We start from the raw sequence: 22,390 nt of genomic DNA, 5'->3' as shown, positions 1-22,390 counted from the left end.
TTTCTGTTCAGAGAAGGGTTCCAGCATATTAGTTCTGAGGCACACCTTGTTCCTGTTTTCACCCCTTTACCTCTCCTGGTGCAAAGCACTCTAGTTATAACCTCACAACTACGGAAGATTGTTGGTATGGACCCCAGGATTGCTTCACTACGGTAGGCTCAGCCTACACCAATCACTGTAGCCCGTTTGGCTTTAAAAGAGGGTTGGAGTACCTCTTTAGGCAAATTATCTCAAGACTTCACAAGAAGTAAGAAAGAAGAACTGATCCTTGGACCCTGGTTGAAGGTGAAGTCTGCCTTACAGCTTACGTGAGTGAACGATGGCCAGGTGCATCCAAAGAGGAAGCAAGATCCCTCCCCTTAACTTCTTGCAGGGAACAGAGGGAGAAAAGAACTCAGATGACCCTCCAGTCACTTCAGAACCATTACCTAGTCAGCACACAGCATACCCTGCAAGGCTCTGCAGCAAGCTCCATGGACGGGGAGTGCGGGAAGGACTCTGAACACAAAACTGAGGACAAGGCAGATGCCAGCAACACACTCCCTAGCGATGGGCCATCTGCCTTAAAGGACAACACAAGGACTTGATTTATATGGGCAGGTATGCAGCTGCACATAAAGTGGGGGAAATTGATTGCATCATTGGATAGAGGATGGGTTGGCGCTACCTGACATCGAGGCATATTACGATGTGGCCCAGGCAGCATTTCTGGCATACTAGTTTACTGCTGGCATGGATAGGAGACATATAGCGATGGAGGGGCACTTGCAGCTCTGTTTCTATTGCAGCCTGTTATACTTATGGCTCTGAGTAGCCCATTTAGGCCCCAAAATATGGTGGAGTTGACATGTAAATCCTGGGCCATATTGAAAGGTTTGGGAAGGGAGATGTTCTCTAGGTTGTATACGAATCGTCAAACTACAATTGTTCGAATTACAATTAACCTTTGCACAATTGACCGAATCGTGAAGGTCAATTGTTACATAAATGCGGGGGGAAACCCCCGCAACCCCCATTATATATATAAATATATATATATACATATATATATATAACCAAACCAATATATATATATATACATACATATATATATATATACGGTCAATCAATCGTGCAAAAGTCAATTCGGACCCTCGACTTTCGGTCAATTAGGTAATTCGAACAATTGTGTTCAAACAATTTGGGTAATACTGTTCTCTATTGTCCCAGACTGCCGATCACGCATATTCCAAACATACCGCTGACCAGTAAATAAGGTTTTGAGCAAGGGACGGGAAGTTTGGTATTTCACGATTTCAAGAGCTGTTCCCGGTGGGCAATTTCTATCCATAGATTTGTTAAGCGAAAGAGGGAGTGTTACACACTTGGATTCATTGTTATATTTTTGATTGAGGGGCTCCCTGAAGGAATGTTTTCGGACATTTCTGAAACAACCTGAGGTTGCAACCATTTTATATGGGGTGGTCGGTCCAGTTGATACCAGTAAACGTATGTCCAACCTCTACGGCAAAATAGTGGCCAGTAGGCTGCAGTGGGTGGAGTCATCTCAAGGGAAATGGGGAAGAAGTTCTGGGTTGCACCATCACTGACGATGTATGCTTATATTGTAATCCGACACAGGAAATAGCTTTAAATGGGCATATTAAGCTGATACATTTTGAATATCTCTATACCAATGTCATTATACTCCTGCGACTCTGCTCAAATTCTTTCCAGATACAGTGTATGAGTGTGTTCGGTGTGCAGCTTCACCTGCAAACTTTTTACACAAGGCATGGAGCTGTCCCGTTGTGTTACGTTTCTGGTAGAATGTATTTAATGTAATTAGTGTTATTATTGGGGAGCAGATAGATCTCACACCAATGGTAGCCTTGCTGGGTTAGACGAGACATTGGTGGGCATGTGAAGAGGCTGAAGGGACTGTTGTTGTTAGAAAGAGGAGAGCGGCAATGGTATGAGGTAGGAAAAATCTGCTTACAACTGAACATTGGAAGAAGGATATTCTCTACTGCAATGAAATGGAGATGGAACATGGGGCAATGGTGCTCCAGAAGACCAGACCAAGACATATCTGGGATCCATATAAACAATATCTTATTTTGCAGGCACAAGGCATTGGTTCAGAGTCAGAGAATGGTATAACCTGAGGCATGGGTTTACATGGAGAATTGGGGAGGTTATGGATGAAACAGAGGCTGTAACAGTTGGTGTGGGAACATCGCATCTGAAGCTGTGCTTATTGCATGGCGGGAGGTTGTGTAAAACTGGAGGGTGTCACGGTTAGACCTATATGAATTAGTGGGGGACGGGCTGTGGTATTGTATCTTGGGTGAGGGTGTACTGCTGGACAGCTGCTTTCTTTTGTTGTTGGCTTTTTCTGAAAATAATAAACATAATTTGTTTTAAAGTCCACGTTTGACAGAATTTTCTGGTCAGAGTGGGTGACTCTGGTGTGGCCTAGAAACAATGTGCTTCAGAGTCCCTGGCTCTGGATGCCTGAGAAGCGGGATTTCAGTTCCTGATCCTTGTGTAACCTAGGCTTCAGAGGCCACAGTGTCGTGTCTGTCTCCTTCAGTGTCTTCCAGTCACAGTCTAAATCTTCCCCATCTTATTTATTTTATTTATTTATCAATTTGTAAAGTGCACCATACTGGCCCAAAGGCATCAGGGCACTATAGCAGCAGGACAATAGGAATAAGATCCACGAGACAGCGCGCACATGAGGTAAGTCACAACACTATCAAGCTAAGAGGTATGTTTACAATTTCCACTTAAACTCTTCTTGAGATTGGATGCCTCGTTCCAGGCAGTAGGAGTAGCAGCAAAACATGCTCCTCTACTGACACTCTTTAGTTTAGTTCTTGGAACACATAACACATTCAGGTCATTCAATCTGAATGTTCTCTGATTGGACCCCTTCACCAGCCTTTCAGCTAGATATTCAGGATTTAGACTGGCCAGACAGTAATGAGTAATCATCAATAATCGAAATGAGATCCTATGCTCAATAGGTAACCAGTGTGGGTGTTTTCTAGCCTGAGAAACATGATAATTTCACTTCAGAGCCTCTACTACCCTAACTGCACTATTCTGAATCACTTGCAGTTTATCGCAGTCTCCTTTACTGATACCCACAAGCAGACAACTACAATTATCTATTTTCCAACTTGTGGTGGCCCTAGTTACAGTACCAAAGTTCTGGTTTGACAGAAACTGACGAATCTGCACCAGCAATTGGATGAAGTATGCTGATCTAGACGTAAGGCTGACCCTTCTATCAAGCGTATGCTTTCAACCCAACATCAGTCCAGTCCCGGCCAACGGCAGCCTCTCTGTAATCTCTTGCATCAGAGATGGGGCGTGTTCACCACTCTTCCAGTCTTGGTGGAGGCTGGTAGGGGCTCACACCCGGGCTCGATCTGCTGAACACCTATTGATCTCATGCTCCAGAGCAGCCTCTGTGTCAGCATGACAGACTGCTGAGCAAGTCTCCTGTGTTTCCTTGTTGGGTGGTCCAATCACAGCAGATCTGCAGTATAGCCCCCAGGCTTGCATGGTACCTTCGCAAGATCTTGTCCTTGGGTGAGTGTTCTTTTAGTGTCGTTGGTGCACTTGCTGATTCCACCACATTCATATTATGGCCCCCCGCTAGCCTCTATGATGTTTGCTGTGCTCTAATTCCTAACAATTGGCAGCCCTATACTCTGACAGTCTCCAGTCTCTGAATCCCTTCCTTCTAACTTCCTCAACCCTGTTATCTGGGTCCTTATATTCACTAGGCCACACAGGCTCTACTTCCACCACCTGGTTGCCCCTCAACCAGTTGGCCATGTTGGTTTGGACAATGGTGCATAGCATTTAGGGCCTCCTCCATTGACATCCCTTCAGCTACTGGTAGACACGCTCTTTCGACCCTCTTACTCTTTCTTCACTTATTACTCCTTCCGTTTGATCTTTCTCTTCTCACATGCCTTTATCTGCCTGCCCACTTCTCCTTCCTCTTACATCTTCCTCTTCCTCTTCTAATCACCTTCCTTTCTCCTGTTCATCATTACTTCGGTCTACCTCCTGATCTTGTTGTCCCACTTACACACCTTTCTCTCCCACTTACCTCAATATGTGGCCTGCTTTGTATGTTGGGCCATGGCACAATAATTAGTCTGATGGGTTCTTGTTGGGCACCTTCATTGGTCCATGATGTTTGCCCAGGCCTAAACCAACAGTGTGGTTAAATATTTTTTAATCATTGTAACGGGTCCCGTGGCCATGGTATGCCATTTTGAAAGCAGAAGGCCCTGTCATGTTGGCATTCTGATTGCTCCATGGCTCTCCTCTGCCCCATTACTCATCTGTCTTCTACATGGTGCCTGACAATCACAACCCTTACTTATTGCCTCCACTGTGCCTTGGGTTTTAAGGTGTGTGGTGGTTAAGGATAGACTTTGCAAGCCTCGGGCAAATGCTGGTAATTTCTCTGAGGTTCTGTCCCATACACCCAATCCATGATTGTTATTTGGGTTCACAAGCACACGTAATCTAATGCCACATACCAATCTTCCATGTATTCATGAGGGGATGGCAAGCAGATTGTTACATGCAAGCTTGTAATTGTAGAGAGGCCGTGAGATGTCCCCCATGAAACACTTCGGAGTCGACTCATGTGACCTTCATGGTCTTTTCAGGCCATGCCAAAAAAGTAGTCACATGATGTCAGAAGACGGTACACAAGTGTTGATTGGTTATTCTGTGTGTAACCTCCTGTCAAATTGTCCATGTGACAAGGTGGAAAGACAGTAGGGGAACGTTAACTATCCCGCTGTCCATTGGCTGACCAACTCCCCCTGCCTATTCTAGGCTTCATCAATAACCTGTTTTATTTGACATGATCAAAATGAAAACATTAAGTGTTGTGGGAATGCATCGTAGTGGTGTGTCACAAAACCTGTGCCATCATATGTACTTTTCATCACTGCAATACCCCATACTGCACTGTGTTAGTCATGTGGAAACCGCAGCCGCAGTCTGTAATCCACCACACTGCGCGGGTCTACTCCTCTAAAATGAGCAACAGGAATGTGAAATGTCAACACTGCATTTGCCACAATACCAATTCCTGCTCTACTGGAAGCCTGGGTATAGGAACTTGCACTTCAAAACATCCTGACAAAGTTATGTTGGATACCATGCAGCAAACACATACATTTCCGACAATGCACTGGACTGTTAGGCCTGGACCCTGAATGTGAGAATGTTCAACTCATTGAGAAGGAACATCCGACATTTACATTTGTAAATCATCTCAGAGTAATCATTGGTGGAATGTTCATGGAGCATTAAAGAGATTCTGGACATGCAATGCGTTTGAGGGTGCTCCGTATTTCATTTGGCAGAGTGCATTCCGGAGCCAAAAGATGTGACGAGTGGAAGGTTTAGAATGACTCTTAACCATTTGCATTTCGGTGGTGAATTTCCACACCAAAATTCTGTAACCCATCTGCATCATTCCGGAACATAAAATGCTTAATGGTGGGGTATTTTACTTCACTTCTAGTACCTCCATTCTCTAGCCTTTTCACAGTTGCCCACTAACAATATCAAGAGGCACCTACAATCAATACACATAAACCCCAACTCTCTCCTCACACCTGCCACCTGCAGAACCAGAGATGCATTCTTAACTCCAGGATCTGCTACAGAGGAATAGGACAATGTGTGCAAATACCTACACAGAGCATTTTAGATATGCCCGTTTAGATGTTTTAACTTAAGAAACATCCACAAGGGGATTCTTATTGTTACAAGATTGCCAGAAGCGGCTGCAACAGTTCTCAGCACGGACCCTAAACAGTGCAACTTGATGATCGGCTTGACGCTCAAATGTTCTTTCCTCAAATGGAATAGACTGTGGAGACTCTCAGGGGCTGAGGGGTGTGTCTGACAAGTGAGTGTGGCGGATCTGCGCCTGCAGGCCCGCTCACCTGAAGGCTGCAGCAAACCAGGGATAAAGCTGACTGCGCTGGAGGGTGGTGCTCCGGACGTGCACTTCACACACTCCTGCATTACTTTTGTATGGTGAGTCTTCTCTGCTCTGCATAGAGCAATCCTATTGGCTGTTCAGGGGGTGAGAGGGTCAGGTTTTGCCCCAGATTCTTGAGGGCTTAGCTCCTACATCCCTGCACTCCTGCATCAGTGTATCTGGAGAGTCAGCAAGTGTGGCATAAGTGTGTCAACAGTTTTGCTGTTGTGCGGTTGGTGAGTGTGGTGTAGGATTTTCTGCTCTGGAGGTGTAACATCATTTGACTCGTTTGCTGTCAAAGGCGGTACTGTCTGTCTGATTTGACGTTTGATGGTTGCCGAAGAGTTTAATGCCGGCAAGGCCTCGGAAGAATCAACTACGAAGCTCTGCTGGTGTAAAGCAATCAAAATCAGTCACAAGGACTAATAATAAGGGTACCACAGAAAGTATTAGTACTTCACTGAAACTGTTGTATGGCTTGATAAAAATGGAAAGAAATGGCAAATGTAGTATTCCAAATAAAACAGGTAAAATCACTGCCTTCTTTTAGCTAGAAAGTCTTGTCTCAGGAGGAATTTTGAGCCCATCTGCTTTGCTTGATGCAAGTTCTTCTTCCCCTCGCCCCTCTGAGTTGCAAGAATTTACAGCATTTGGGGGAATTGATAATCCCAAGTCCCTACTTCATCTTTGTTATACCCTTCAGTGCAGCTGCCTCTGTCCTCTGGATTTGAATGTTCCCGCTTGTACAGCTTTTGAGTGCAATAATATTATTGGAACCAACCTCTCCAAATCTCCCGACCTTGAAAAAATTGATGATACTGAGGATGATGACTCCTCCCTTAGCTCAGTGACTCTGACTTCTCATTTTTACAGGGCGGGCTTGGTCGCCATAGTTAAGGCACTCTTTATGCTATATTCTAATATGGCTCAGGAACAAAAAGAGCTTATACATACTGTGAGCAGTATTGTCAATGTAGTTTTTGTAGAACAGTGTCCCTGAAGCGAATCTTAATCCTGCTCTAGTGGATTCCTATGATGTATCTGAAAATGTGCCTGAGGACAGCAACTTGGGAAGGGCCGTGTTGCAGTGTAATAAGGAAAGAGCCCCTGGGGTAGACGCAATTGGAGCTAGCCCCGTAATTGTTATCACTGGTCAGTCCCCGGCTACTCTAGGAGACAAGGATGTGGAGCGGTCTGAATAACCTCTGGGTAAATGTCATTAAAAGAAGGGCAACAGGAGACGACAGAAGAAGTAGAGTAAGCAAGTCAAGAAATCACATTCCAGTCTGTTGAAGGTTCCTGCTGGACAGACAAGCATTAATGCTGGTTCTTTGGCCTCTATCCCTTTTGCTAATGTTGTCTGTGTCCATACTGCTGGTGGCTGAAACCTGGTGCCAGTTCATAATCCTGCCCAGTTACCTAAGGGTCCTTCTCGTGCTGGCACAATTGAGAAATGGATACAAAATCCAAAGTGCCAGCCTACAATTAGCGAAGATCCCCCTCTGGAGCCTCTAAACTCGACATTGTCTTCAACCTGTTCTATTGATCTTGGAGAGGAGGTTCGTGGTGAACTAACCAAGAAGGAAAGTCAAGTTTCTAATCATGAGGGAGCTTCGAAACGAATGAAGGATGACTTGAGGAAAAGAGTAATTCAACCTAGTAGGCACTCTGTGTGTGTAATATCCGGCTCGTTGAATTCTTTGATACTGGGGAGAGGCCCTGTTTTAACAGGGATAAGGTTCTACAATTACTGTATCATATTCCTGAATTATCCATAATTACTAAAAAAAGACATTCAGTTTGCAGATCTTCCAACGGAGGACAGTTCAACTAACTGCTCTCTTATACACTTCATGTCCCCTGTGATTGCAGACTACTTACTATGTTTTTCAGCTGATTTAAAAAAAAAAAATGATTTAGTGCCTGATCTTGTGGTGGATGTTGTTATGGAGGATTCTCCCTGGGGGCTGGTGAGGATCGGTTCAATATGGACATTGTTAAACGTCCTACAGGTAGATTTATTTGTCAATTGCCTTCTCGTTTGGAGCATTTTCAGTTGCCTCTGGATGTTACTGACGGGGCTTGGCTTCCGGCAGCGTTAAGTAGCAAAAAAATGTAAGCCCTCATGGGGATTCTGCTGCTGCTGCTACTTCCTCCTCTATGGGCCTTCATTTTCCATCTTGGAATACGCATGGGTTTCCATAATTCCTGGAGAAACAGGAAGGAATTGACATTGTGACTAGCATGGCTATTTTTGCCCTGCAGCAGACGTGGCTTACCGACGCTGTGTGTATTGATGCTTTCAACATCATACGGAGATTAGCTGTGCGTAATATGTTGGGAAGACCTAAGGGTGGGCTGGCAATTTCTTTGAGACCGAATATGACAACGTAAGACTATATGCCACGCAGTGGTCGAGGTGTACTAAAAGAAGTTGTGGAACTATGTTCCCTGCTGGCCTGCCCCTGCTCCCCAGAAGCCCCATCACCACGCCCCTCCCATGCGCAATCCAAAAACCCAAACAAACACACCTGCTGTTTAACGAATTGGTCAGTTCAGTGCACGTTTAAACTTCTTACTACACTTGTATTTTAAAAGTAAACCATTCTAGGACGGGTTATTTTTAAAATAAAAGTATAGGAACAGTAAAACTTAAAAACAAAAAAGTAGAAGTGCACCGCTCCCAACCACTCCAGCCCACTTTGACCACTGAATGCTGCACTATGCCATTCCTAATGCCTTAGCAGTTACTATTGATATTACATATTCAGAGTCAAAATTCTAATTATTACTGATCAATATATATATTGTATATACCTTATATATAGATCCAGGGGGAGGCCTTCCTCGGTCAATTGTAAGGTATCTCAACTGCATTTTATCCTCTTAGTTGCATGACCATCCCAGTGAACGGTCTATGGTAGTAGGGGATCTTAACACACAATGTTATGCTTAGGGTAATGCTAATGATAAGATGGTACCGATGTATTTTAATGAGAAGCTATGCTGGACTACTTTTTTGGACGCGTATGTGCTGAGGATGTTGGGACCTCTGACCCCCGGCCCTCATGGTGATCTGGCTTTCAGTTGTCAGAATGGTCATTCTACCTCTAGAATTAATTATATTTGTATTACTGAATATTTCAAGCAGTTTGATTCTGGATATTCTCCGGTAATGACAACGGTTAGTTACCATGTTGCTTTGAAATCTCAGTTAAACATTAGAAATAGAGTCATCCAACAGAAATGATTGGGTCAGGTAGATCACAATATGAGGGGAAATCGGCTGTGTTGGTCGTCAAGGCGTGTAGAGGCATTTACAAGATGGCTTCAAAGCTGCTTCCTGTTGTGGGCTCGCTTGGAGATGATGTTATTAAAGGTGGGGATTGGATGTTAGAGGAGGTCATTGCTGCCATTGATAATATGACTTATATTTTAAATTATAAGTATAGGACTGTCTATCGTAATATTAAACCTGGAATGGTGATAGAAAGAGGATTTTAAGAGCAGACCTTAGATATGTTAAAAGATGGATTCTCGATCCCTCCCTCAGACCACAAGCTGTTAAGCAGATGTGAACTGAGTATACAAATTGGGTCTGCACATATAAAATGTCGATGCATTAGGTCAATTGGAAAAAAGTATTCACAGGACAGGGATAGCCGCAATTACTGGCATTATGTGAATAAATATATGAAGGTACTAAGCAGGTATGAGATTAATGTAGTGCCTAGAAAAGCTCGGGTAGAATATGTGAGCTCACTCTATTATGTAACTCAGGAGTCTGCGCTTCTTCTGGTCAGTTAATACCCCTGGAAGTGGGCCGCTAGGATGGATAACAGGAACTGGTATTCTTATACCGCACAGGACCTGCTAGACATTATACTGTAATTTAAATCCTCTAGAGCCCCAGGGCCTGAGGGCCTGTGCAATGCTGTGATTAAAGCCTCAGCGGTTTATTGGGCTAACCTTTTGCATCAGATCTTTTTGGAAATATGGCATACTGAATGATATCACTTAGTTGGAAGAGAGACAATTTGGTACCCCTGTTTAAAACAGGAGACAGAAGCAGGCCCAGTAATTGTCGTCTGCTGGCATTAACTGATTGTATGTCCAGCACATATCTTACATGTATCCTTCATAAACGAAATGAATAGGTTGCAGATAGGAGTCTGCTCTCTTGTCAGCAGGCAGGATTTCGGAAAGGCTACGGGACTATGTATAGCATCTGGTGTTTTTCTGTATTTGATATGATCCACTCTGAGTAATAGAGGTGTACAACTTTATATGTGCTATGTGGATTACACCGCCGCCTTTGAATCAGTATCTTGTTCCCAGTAGTGGGATAAATCGGAGGCATGGGAATATGATCCCGCTATTGAGTCTATTCTAAACATTATTAAGCATCAGGATATGTTTGTGTCTGTGCGGCTTGATTCGGAGGGTAGGTAGGCAGATATATATTCCAATCATGATGTACAACTGCAATGCGCGCTGCCGCTGCTGTTATACAGTCTTTATATCTTTATGTTGCAGATATGGGAGCTTTTTCTTAGAAACCAGTAGGATATTTCCTCATCGTACTGGTGCCAGCATGCTATCGTGTCTTTCTTATGCTGACGATAAAATCCTCCTTGATAGAACACCTATTGGGCTGAAGCATAGTATTGATGCATTAGTTGAATATTCCAAGGAATATTGCTTGAAGGTTAACGCTACTAAAACTAAGATTATGGTAGTTGTTGATCGTGGTAGGAAAAATGTGCATTTTACATGGAGAATTGAGGGCATGCCTGTGCAAATCCTAGATGAATATGTTTATCTAGAAGTGCCTATTAGCTCTCGTTTATCATGACAGGGACCTAGTAAATCTAGTGATCTTAAAATCCTGAAGGAAATGCAATTAATCAAGTCATTTATTACTGCCAGAGGGTGGTATTCAGTTTAGGGGCTTTAGCCCTTTAAAAATCTAGTGGCATAGGATGTGTCCTTTATGGCTTAGAAGCTTTTGATGAAAAGCAATTACAATTTACAATGTACAATTACAATTACAAATGGAAGTTAAATGGCTTTAGTTAGAGATTAAGATCCAGAAAACGTAATATGGTATACTCTAATGTGTCCCAATAGGAGCTGTTTGTTGTGAGTTTGGGTTCACATCTTTATTGCCTCACTAGAGGATTGTGTGTAGTTCTATTTAGTTCAAGATAATGAGTTAGGCTGATCTTCAATCACTGTATGGCTGTTTTTCTGCTATGCTAAAGGGTTCGGCAAATTCCTACTATGACTTTTATGCAAATAATGGATGAAGTCCATACGTTTCATGATAGTATTGGTTTTAAAATTGACATTCCCTTTAATATGGGGGTGTCCGTAGAACAAATGAAAGAACAAGTTGAGGGATAGACGGATCTTGGTACAGGGCTCTTGGTACACAAATTGGCCAAAAACTTAAGGTTTCGTGAATATGTTATACCAGGGTTTCCGTTCCCAAGACATTTCACTTATATTATTAATACTCAATGTGACTCTCTAAGGAAATGTATTATGTGACTGAGTTTTAATTTGTTGTGTACTTATGAAATCCTAGGTACCAGGTCCAATATACCTTATAACATCCAAAAATGCAGATTGTGGTGACACTGCGAAGCAAGCACATTTTAACCACCTGTCTCAATGGTAGATATTCAGGGGCTGATTCATGGAATTTGTGCGCCGAAAAACGGGGATTTGTGTGCCATTCTGCCCGCAAATCCCATTTGTTAAACCGGGATTTGCAGGCAGAATGGCGCACAAATCCTAATTTTGCGGCGCACAAATTCCATGAATCAGCCCCTTAAAGGTTTAATCTCCTTTTGTGAATGATTTGACTTGTATTCAAATGGATCAGTTCTGGAGTAATATTTATTTGGTGAATCAATGGTGATTTTAGCTTTGCATCATTTTATATGGAAAGAATTTGAAAAATGATTCTAATCAATCGTTTTTCTACTTCTTGAAATGTGTGTGTCTGTAAACATCTTTGAAGATTGTTTTTATTTTTGTTCTTTTATTTGGTTTGTATTGAATTAAGCTACGTATTTTGGGGATTAGTAATATTGTAATGTATATATATATATACATATATATTATGATTGTTGCTTTGTTTTTTGTGTAACGGTTTGTAACATAATCAAATACACATAATTTAAAAAAGAAACAAAAAAAGAACTCCAAAACGAGGAATCAGAAAGACAAATAAGTCCTTCGCTCTGCTGCAGTAGGCTGGATTGGGGCTTTTACAAGATGTTACTGTGTCCTCATTATTCTTCTCAGAATTGAAAAACAAAAGGCACAATAATTCTATTGTCTTCTTACTTAGCTACCTACTTCATATGTTTGCATGTTTCTAATTTTAAATTCACTTGACTTTTAATATCACAATTAGACAAAGGTGGTGCCCTCCATTAACTGAACCTACAGAGCCAAGGATAAAATAAATAGAATCAAACTTGGCCACACTGCTTGCGCTGTCTGGACGATTGCTGCACACTGCCCTAAAGTATACCTACAAAGCAAGTAGAAATAACTTGTTTGTTACAATTTTGTACAATGTGAAAATATGCTTATTAACACAATTTATTAACCAATTTATCACATGAGATATATTCGTTTTTCAAATGTTGACTTTACAAATTCTTTGCACAATTTAACAAGCAACAAAAACAGAGTGCAATAACATTTCTACAATTCAACAATGAGCAACATGTGTTTAGCTGTCTGATGCTTTTCAAGCTACAAAAACTCTTCTTCAGATCTTGTCATTTATGCAAAAAGAGTATATTCAAAATACTCACAATGTTGTACGCTTACAGTACATTACTAACACAATAATATTCCCAGATAGAAGAAATCCAAGTTAAATGTGAAAACAATGGCTCACAATGCCATTAATCAACTAAGTGTGGTTGGAAAATTATGGAAACCAAAGAATGAAGAAGGAAAAATAACTATTCTTGCCAAACATGTCGTCCTTAATAGTTCTGGTATCTTATATTCACCCGAGTGACCATGAAGCAACTATACAGCAACCAACAACACGTAAAAGTAGTAAACTTCACAATTTCATTGAGATTAACAAAATCTGCATTCACCCTATTGCGATGCAATATACAGTATCAACAATAAATACCTCACATCAAATGGTCCCACAGTCTTGTGCTCAATTGGAATTACATATATCAATAAATGAGAATAGGAAACTATATACATCTCTACTCAGATACCACCTGTATAACTACTCAATAATCTGATGTAAGCACTTTTAAAACTTCCTTGTTTGATCTATGGAGTTGAACTGTGGGGATTCAAATTTCGATCACAACTCATCAAACTCAAAGCTAAAATCTTACGACTTTTATTCAGGATGCCTAAGTCGTTTTCCATTGAATACATTCTACTCGAGTTTGATCTCTTGAAAGTAACAGGAGTAATTGACCACAAAATTGTGATGGGATACAAGAAACTGCAAGAGCTTGAGAATGAAACACTAATGGGAGAGCTCATGACTGCCTTTACGGGAATAGACAATCCTAAAAAATTTGGGACACTTGGACGACTGCATGAGAGACATAGCAGCTGGATAAAAAAAATGTATTCCAGTTGAAACTCTCTGTACACAGATGATGCTAAAAATGAGAAGTAAATAAAAATAAAAAACATGTACCAAGAAAACAATATGGTTAAATTAGCATCCAATGTCAGTACTGGCCCTTTTATCTCATACTGATGGACCGAACTACAAAGCCTAAATACAATGATGCCCACCCTAATAGTCCCATCATACGCAACTACTTGCTATTCAAATTAAACCGCTCTGAGGTTCTTGAAATAGTGGGTGCGAAGATCGGTGTCCCGCTGATGAGCGATATTGCCGTTTGTGTGGGGAGATCACTATTGAAACAGCTGAACACATTTTGTGTGATTGCTATACCCTAAATGTTCTGAGAGAAAATTTTACCTGGACATATTCAAATACGCTAGTTGATGACATTAAGCCTTCATTGTGGATCCGATTAATGGAATGTAATGATGCAAATTTAATACATCATATGATGAACTTTTATGCAGAATGTATGACAATTTTAGAAGAATTAACTAATGACTAAGGTGAATCAGTTTTAGTGATAAGGTTGCAATTTCTATCAATGATGAATTGTAATGATAGCAGTTTTAGTAACTGTTCTTAACTCATGAATGTTTGATGATGTTTGTAAACCATATTTTTTATATAAGGTTAATGTTGCCTATATGTAAAATAATTAACATAACAAAATAAAAAAATTGCATACATGGTTGCAACACGTCTGTGTCAACTGACACAATGTTATGTTATGTTATGTTATGTTAATTCATACCGCGCACTGCTACCACCGCAGAGGCATTATCCAGCTGCTCATGTGGCTCTGCAAGAAAGAGGCCAGGGTGGGTTAGTGAAGGTAGAGTCATAAGATAGGTCCAGAAGCAGTGGAAACTGGGGTCTGTGTGTGTTGTTGAATGTGTGCATTGGCTTGTTGTATCCGTATGGGTGAGGCCTGTTGCCTGGGTTATTTGTCGTATGATGAATGTTGGTTATATTGGGTGTGTTTTATGTGTACATAGGCTGGTATTTAAGGTTGTGGGCACTGGCTTGTTGTATCAGTAAGAGCAAGGTCCAGTGACTAGTGTTGTCTGTTGTATGAATGGTATGGTGAAGGGTGGAGAGAGAAGCTCTCAAGGTTTTATTACAAGTGCAGTGGGGCGTAGGGCTTTGCAGCAAGTGCAAAAGGACTGGCAGGGGTGCCTGGGACCTGTGAGACTCAGAGGTAGACCAGGCAACCACTATATAAGCTGTTTGGAAGGAGGGAGAGAAGGAAGAGCAGAAAGCTCGGTTAGCAGGGTTGGGTGAGAGAGGAGGAGAAGAGGAAGGTCTTGAGAAGTTTCCGGAATTTGGGTATTTTAGGCTCAAGGCGGAGGGTACCAGGGAGGCTGTTCCATCACCTGTGAGTGTTACGTATGTTTGGAATGTGTTTGTGTAGTTGTCTGGCATAGTGGGCATGTATAGTACTTGGGAGAGTTGTTGGAGGAGAGTAGGAGTTGGGTGGTTAGTACATTGGATACTCAAGGTTCTTGTAGGTCTGTAATCTTAACAATTTTATCTAAATGTGTCACCAGGCTAATCTTCACCATTCTATCTAAATGTGACTCAAGGTTAACAATCTTCACAATTCTGTCTAAATGTGGTGCAGGGCTAATCTTCACAATTCTATCTAAATATGATGCAAGGCTAACAGTCGTCACAATTATATCTAAGTGTGATGCAAGGCTAATCTTCACAAGTCTGTCTAAATGTGATGCAAGGCTAACAATCCTCACAATTCTATCTAAACGTGATGCAAGGCTAATCTTCACAATTCTATCTAAAAGTGATGCAAAGCTAATCTTCACAATTCTATCTAAATGTTATGCAAGGCTAATCTTCACAACTCTATCAAAAAGTGATGCAAGGATAAACATCTTCACAATTCTATCGAAAAGTGATGCAAAAATAATCTTCACAATTCTATCTAAACGTGATGCAAGGCTAATCTTCACAATTCTATCTAAATGTTACGCAAGGCTAATCTTCACAATTCTATCTGAATGTGATGCAAGGATAAACATCTTCACAATTCTATCTAAAAGTGATGCAAAAATAATCTTCACAATTTTATCTAAATTTGATGCAAGGCTAATCTTCACAATTCTATCTAAAACTGATGCAAGGCACATATTCACAATTCTATCTAAATGTGATGCAAGGCTAAACATCTTCACAATTCTATGTAAATGTGATGCAAGGCTAATCTTCACAAGTCTATCCAAAAGTGATGCAGGGCTAATCTTCACAATTCTATCTAAATGTAATGCAAGGCTAATACTCTTCACAATTCTATTTACATTTCATATTAGGCTAACATCATATTAGGCTAATTACACCATCAGGCGACATGCAATATTAGACAACAAAGAATTAGATATCTGATATCAAGTAGAGAGGTGGGGTTATCCTGTAGTACAGTAATGGCTGCATCCCTCTTGCCCACACCACACTTACCTTGTCTGTCACTGAGGGATGGTCCTTTGGGTGTCCTAAGGGTGAACAGGGGCTAACAGGGTCCAAGAGCTGCCCAAACAAGGAGCTGCCCTTGGCTGTAGCCCTTAGCTGGCTGCCCGGGCAGGCTGCCCTCTGGGCACTGTAGATGAAGGGGTTTCTGGTAACGAGGGACAGGGAAGAGGCCAATAGTGAACAGGGGAGGCAGGAAGATGGAGGGACTGGGATGTCGTTCAAAATAAGGAATGGGAAAGCACATGGACAGCAACAAAAGGAGAGGGAGTACTTTAAACCCACGGAGAGTACAACAAATGCTGCCAGAACACTTACCCACATGGGCACCCGACAAGAGCGGGAAGGGGATGTGGGGAGGGGCTGGAAACAGGAAGCAGCCTGCACGGGGAGTGGGAAGTGACTTGGGCAGTGCACGGAGTGTGAAATTTCATTTAAAATATCACAAAGTTTAAAAAATAAGCAAACACAACAAAACACAGCAAAAGGGATTTCAGAACTCATCTTCACAGCAGAATACTATGACGTAGCAGGGCTGTATGGATGGGGCCAGACACTTGCGGACATTGCTCAGGCCGGATTCTAGGCCAATCAGGTGTTCCATAGGTGGGAAGAAGGGGTGGGGAGCGGTGTAAGCACCCTGCACGGCGAGCGGGAAGAAACTCAGCAGCGCACAGAGCACACAATTACATTTAAAAGACACAAATATATAATATGATAAAGACTTGAAACACTGTGAGACACATCCAGTTAAATATAGTGTCTGGTGTCACATGTATACGACTACAATGAAGATAGAAAAAATACTTAGAGTGGTAGTTCCCTGCGCTATTAAAAATCAAGGTAAAATACAGACTCCGTCAGAGCAATATCCTCTATTCTGTCAACTGCTACTTAATAGATGGTAACTAGACTCCCCTATTGGTATATTCATTCCAATGCTGGGCACAACGTGGTGCATCTATATCCGGCGGAAATGTCAAAGTGCAAAACATGTTGTTTCTGAACAATTGGATCTATGAACTCTTCTATAGCTTAACTAATATTAATGCAGATACATATCTCATACTCCTACAGCGATTAGCGAGAAATAAAAGGATAGAAAGTACAAGGCTAACAAAAATCTATTTAGAATGAAATTGGTTTCAGTGATTTGCCTCATTTGTAGACAACAATTGTCTACCAGGAGTAGTATCTAGAATTAAAGGAGTCCATCTTTATATTTACAAAAGCCAGGAACACAAGCCCACATTTTAGTTTAAGAGAAAAACACTTTAATAAATAATTAATTTCCCTAAATTGCATCCGCAAATTCTGCAATTATATTAAACTTTTTTCTACTTGATGTCATAAATGGTAAATATATCATACTAAAATAATCTACATGGTGCTCTTATGTCTGATGATTATGGCTGACTAGGGACATGATCAAATCTACGTTCCATTCAATGGTACTGTATGTATCAGAAAAAGCAACTTCCACTCCCTTAAGATGCTTGATCTAGCTCTATGATGATTCGTAGGTAACAGCTCAGGGAAATCTATTTGTTCATGCCATTTGGATAGACAGAGTCCAGTCTGTCTATCCAAAATGCTTCTCTTTGTTCTAGTTTCTTGGTGATATTAATGTTCAGATGTTTTGTCTCTATGACCTCTGTAATCCGAAAACATGATTGTGCAATCTGGTGTTTATGTTGCTCAAAGTGCCTGGCTACTGCTGGGATGGGATTGTGTAACCACTCTCCATGGAACATTCCCCCCATGGACAGGCACGGCTCAGTCATGGAATTACTCATCACTAACTCAAATCCGCCCATGGCCACGTGTTCTCTGTAGTACACATGCCATAGTACATCCAGTCCCCCTTGCCACTGAACAGGTGTCCTCGGGCACCTTCTTTAAGTGCACTTGAAGATGAAAATCACAAAGGGCAGCCTACAGCCGGGCTCCAAGGTCCCTCTCCTGCTGTGCCATCATCCCAATTCCACGTGCCAGGGCCCTGCACGCCCTGCCTACTCCCTCCGCCCAGCGCACTGCCTACACTGAAATATTGCACAAGCTTTGACAAAACAAGCGACGCGTGGAAATTCAATTTACCTCTGCGTCATCAGAGGCCGACTGGCTCAGTTTATTGTTTTAAAAGAGAGGCGCAAAGAAACCAGAGAACAAACAGTGCCTGTGCTCTCCATTGTTTACTAATCACATTATTAAGGTCTGTGTACTAGCCTCACCCCCTCACCCCCCAACATGCCGCTACTTACTACAACATCACGATAAGTATCAGGCATGTCTTTAATTTTAGTTTTACAAAGGTAGCGGGCGCCCCTCTCTCGCAAGAACAGACATGATAACCTGTTCAGTGGTTATTAACCACTTGAGAGTTCGCAGCCACTGCTTTTACTCACTGTGCCTTTCACAGATGGGAAATATCCATTTGCATATCAGTCTTTGTCCTGCCCAGGGGCAGTCCAGCACCGAAATACAATGGCAATTCCAATCTGAACGAGAGTACCACCACGAGAGAGGGGCGCCCGCTACCTTTGTAAAAATGTCTTTAATTTTAACATTTCTTTTATATCTGTCTTTAATTGACTCTGCCTTAAGATTATAAAGTAAGTGTGTGATTTTGTTCGGAATCATCAAACTAAAATGTGTCTGCTCCTCTTTGGGAAATGGCACAGCCACAACTTCCGCCTGCTCCGCAATTCTGGGATACGTTCCCCTGGTACATGGCCTGCAGAAGACCGTTTTGTGACTAGCAGAAGGCAGTCCAGGGATATGCTTTAGCCTTCCTCCAGGACGGCCAGTGTCTCTGCATGTCGAAATGGCCGAGACAAGTTCATGCACAAAATGTCCGGTGAATTACGTCACTGACAGTGGCCTTTCGGAGAACCTATCCTGTCCTGATAGCCACCTGGTCTTCTGCCTGGCGCCATTGGCACCCCCAGCCCCCCGAATTGTCTCTAAAAGCCAGGCGGCGCCTGAGAAGAAGCACTTGGAGAGCATCCTCAAGTCATTAGCCACCGAGCGTGTGCTGCGATAACCCCTGCGGCAGGCAGTCGTGAGGAATGAGAGTCCTCGGGCAATTAGTATGCGCCTGACATTATTTAATTAGCTTGCAAATGTAATGTTTATTTTACTTGCCCAGGATAACCTTGCGAGTTCAGGATCCATAAATTTAATCCGTAAGTATTCCAGTTGCCGTAACAACCATTCCCTGATGTGATTGCTCATCTGCGTAGGCCTTGTGCACAGGGAAAGTTGACAGCCTGCTGCTAACAGTTTCTTTATCCTGTCTCTTTCCTTGTTCCCCGACTCCTGGTATTTTCTTCCTTCTTCTGCCCCATTCATGCTCTCCATTACTGCTCTTTGCTTCCTGCTTCCTGATGTCCCTCTTGGTTTCTCTCTTTTTGCTTCTGGCTTTCCACCTGGGCTTCCCAATTCTCGTTTCCTGTTGCTGCTTATGCTTCTGATTACTAATTCCTGCTATCCCATTTTCCATGTCTGGTTTCTGCTCTCGGCATCCATCCATGAACTCCACTTAATGTTCCTGCTAACCAATCCTGCTCTCTTTTTCGTCTCCTGTTGTGCGGCTCCCCACTCCCCCTTCCCACTTGTCCATCCGATTTTCATGCTCACTTTTTCCTTTCCCCGTTTCTCCTTCCCACTTCCTTTATCCATCCTTGCCCCCACCTTCCCTCTGATTTTCCAGGTCTTCTACCAGCGGGCAGACATGGCTATTGGCTCTTTGACGATCAACGAGGAACGCTCGGAGATCATTGACTTCTCGGTGCCATTCGTCGAGACAGGCATCAGCGTGATGGTTTCCAGGAGCAACGGGACAGTCTCACCATCTGCTTTTTTGGGTAAGGCGGCCACCTGGATCTAGCAGTTGCTCTAATGCCTTTTGGAGAAGATGATGGGAATGGTGCAAGTATTATGGATATGATTGATCAGCCTTTTCATAACCTGTGAAGGAGATGTAAGGGATGGTGTAATAAGTCTCTGCGGACAGTTTAGTCCAGGGTCTGAAACCTGCAGCTCTTCAGATGTTTTGGACTACGACTCCCATAATCCCTCAACATTGACTATGCTGACGGGGACTGATCCGAGTTGTAGTTCAAAACATCTGGAGAGCCAAAGGTGGCAGACCCCTTGTTTAATAGATTGTAGTGGAAGGGTGCTGGGTGTGTGAGGTCAGTCACATTAGTGCCTGGGCTGGTCCCCCTGAGTTAGTGTTGAATCACATTTTAAAAAGTGGTTTGCATGTCTCTGCAAGAACCCAAGTGATATTGTAGTTGGTTTGAAGGCCTTCACAAACTTTTCCGTCACACCAAATCTGCTCAAATCAGCACCCCGTGCTGTAAATCTCTACGCAATATTTGGTAAGTTCAGGGGGGTTTGGGTCAGGGATGCTCAGCAAAAAGAAAAGCACAACCAATACCAACGGGAGCAAAGGATACAGGGAAGGAGTGAAGAGGTGGGCGAAGCTGGATAGGATGTTTTCAAGAGGAAGAGAGCTGGGAATCTCTGAATGTTATGAACATACCACTCCACATTAAACGCTGAATTACAATATTTTAGTGGATCAGTGCACGTGCTGCAGAAACCAGAGTGCAAGTCATAGTTTCAAACCTGGTTAGGGATGGCTAACGTTTTCATCGATTTCAGGCAGATAAAATAAGCGGCAATGAATTGGATAACTGGGGGATTGGATAACATACTTGCACCTCTGTTGGACTGGGGCTGGGGCAGTCACACGTCACGTGTGCCTGAGTCTGATTTTCAAACTTTGGAGATTGATAATATGAGTGCCCGGGCCTTGTGGTGTGGAAGGGAGAGCGCATGACAGGGCAGGCCTATAAGCAAGGCTGGGACTGAGTCAGAATCTCATGGTAAAGCCTTTCATCCTCATGACGTCACGTACGCTGTTCTTGGCCTGATTCTGTCACGTGCCAAGCATACAGGATGCAGCTTGTCTTCCTTCCAAGTTCACTTGAATGAAGATTAAAGACGCTTAGATATATGGTGATATGGAGGGTTAATGATGCACTGTTGCCTGTCTGTTGAAACTTCATTCACATGCTAAACATGGGATGGGTAAAAGGAGTACCATTTAGATGGGTAATATTGCAATTGTTCAAAGCTCTTCTCCAGAGTGTTTGAACGATCCGTTCAATAGATCACTCTGCTGTGAGTGCGTTTGTTGAAAGGATATTTGTGCCAACAAAAAAAAAAGAGAATTTGTTTTGCTTTCTGTTTCAGACAAACTGTAACAACACAAGCTGCGAGCACATTGCCTGCCAGTGGGTGTCCTCTGTGTTGGCGCAGGATAGACTATTGTCATTGTAACCCCCTTTACTAAGCCTGCAACTCTCATGGAAATAACCTGAACGCAACAACCAAATACCTTGAACATTCGAGTTGTCCACATTTGTTTCCAAACAGGCAAACAGGTTTCTCTAGGCAAGCCTGGGAGTCGGATTTAGTCTCAGTCGCTCCAGTGCCCTCCGGGTGGGGGCCTATGTGGACATGTGTGAGAATGCTGCATGCGAATTCTGACCATCAATGTAGACTGTCTGGAGGGCGAGCTGCCTGGCTTGACAGAAGAGGCTTTTCCACTGCCTGCAGCATAATCTGCAGGGCGAAGCACGCAAGTCTAGGCTTACACGGCCCTTTGAGTGTCAGCGGACTGTACGACTACTGCATTGCAACGCTTATGCCCTTCAGGGCAAGCAGGAGCTCACCTAGAAGGGCCACAGTGCATGGATAGTCCCATCTCTATGTTCCCAGCAGTGGGCACTGGAGGCGTTCTGATTAGAGTGCAGGTGAAGACCTACCCCATCATTACTTTACTCTCCACTGGAGGCCTTATGGGGCACGACCTCACATTGCCCACTGAGCAATGACACTGGATCTGCCAGAGGGAGCTGAAGCTGATATTGTTGGCAGTGGAGGTTGTTTTGCAATCTCTCTGGGGAGTGGGGGTATCCTGCAATGTCCCTGGCAGTGGAGCTTGTGTTTCGGCAACTCTGGTAATTGTGGTTGGGCTGAGGTACTTCTGTTGGCAGTGGAGATTGTGTTTCACTGTCTTAGCTGGCAGTGAAAGTTGTTTTGCAGCATGCCGCTAGATGTTGTGGCGCCATGACACTGTTGGCATTGGAGTATGGCACTGCAGTATCTCTCCTCCTGGCAGCGGAGGTTGTTTGCAGTGTCTCTGCTATCTTTACGAATTTTCTGACATTGCAACT

At 42.9% G+C, this 22,390-nt stretch overlaps 1 protein-coding gene across 2 annotated transcripts in view; it reads left to right on the top strand.

Moving 5' to 3' along the window:
- GRIN2D (glutamate ionotropic receptor NMDA type subunit 2D) overlaps positions 1 to 22,390 on the top strand; it is a 1,678,351-nt gene that overhangs the window by 1,189,100 nt on the left and 466,861 nt on the right. For both annotated transcript variants that reach the window (XM_069637325.1, XM_069637330.1), the window contains exon 7: positions 19,852 to 20,005. In XM_069637325.1, the coding sequence (XP_069493426.1) occupies positions 19,852 to 20,005 (154 nt within the window). The remainder of the gene's footprint in view (positions 1 to 19,851; positions 20,006 to 22,390) is intronic.

The sequence above is a fragment of the Ambystoma mexicanum genome, chromosome 1q, assembly GCF_040938575.1.
Source record: "Ambystoma mexicanum isolate Mex_15411 chromosome 1q, UKY_AmexF1_1, whole genome shotgun sequence".
Lineage (NCBI taxonomy): Eukaryota > Metazoa > Chordata > Amphibia > Caudata > Ambystomatidae > Ambystoma > Ambystoma mexicanum.
The sequence above is the reverse complement of the archived record's forward strand: the minus strand, read 5'-3'. Positions and strand labels throughout refer to the sequence as shown.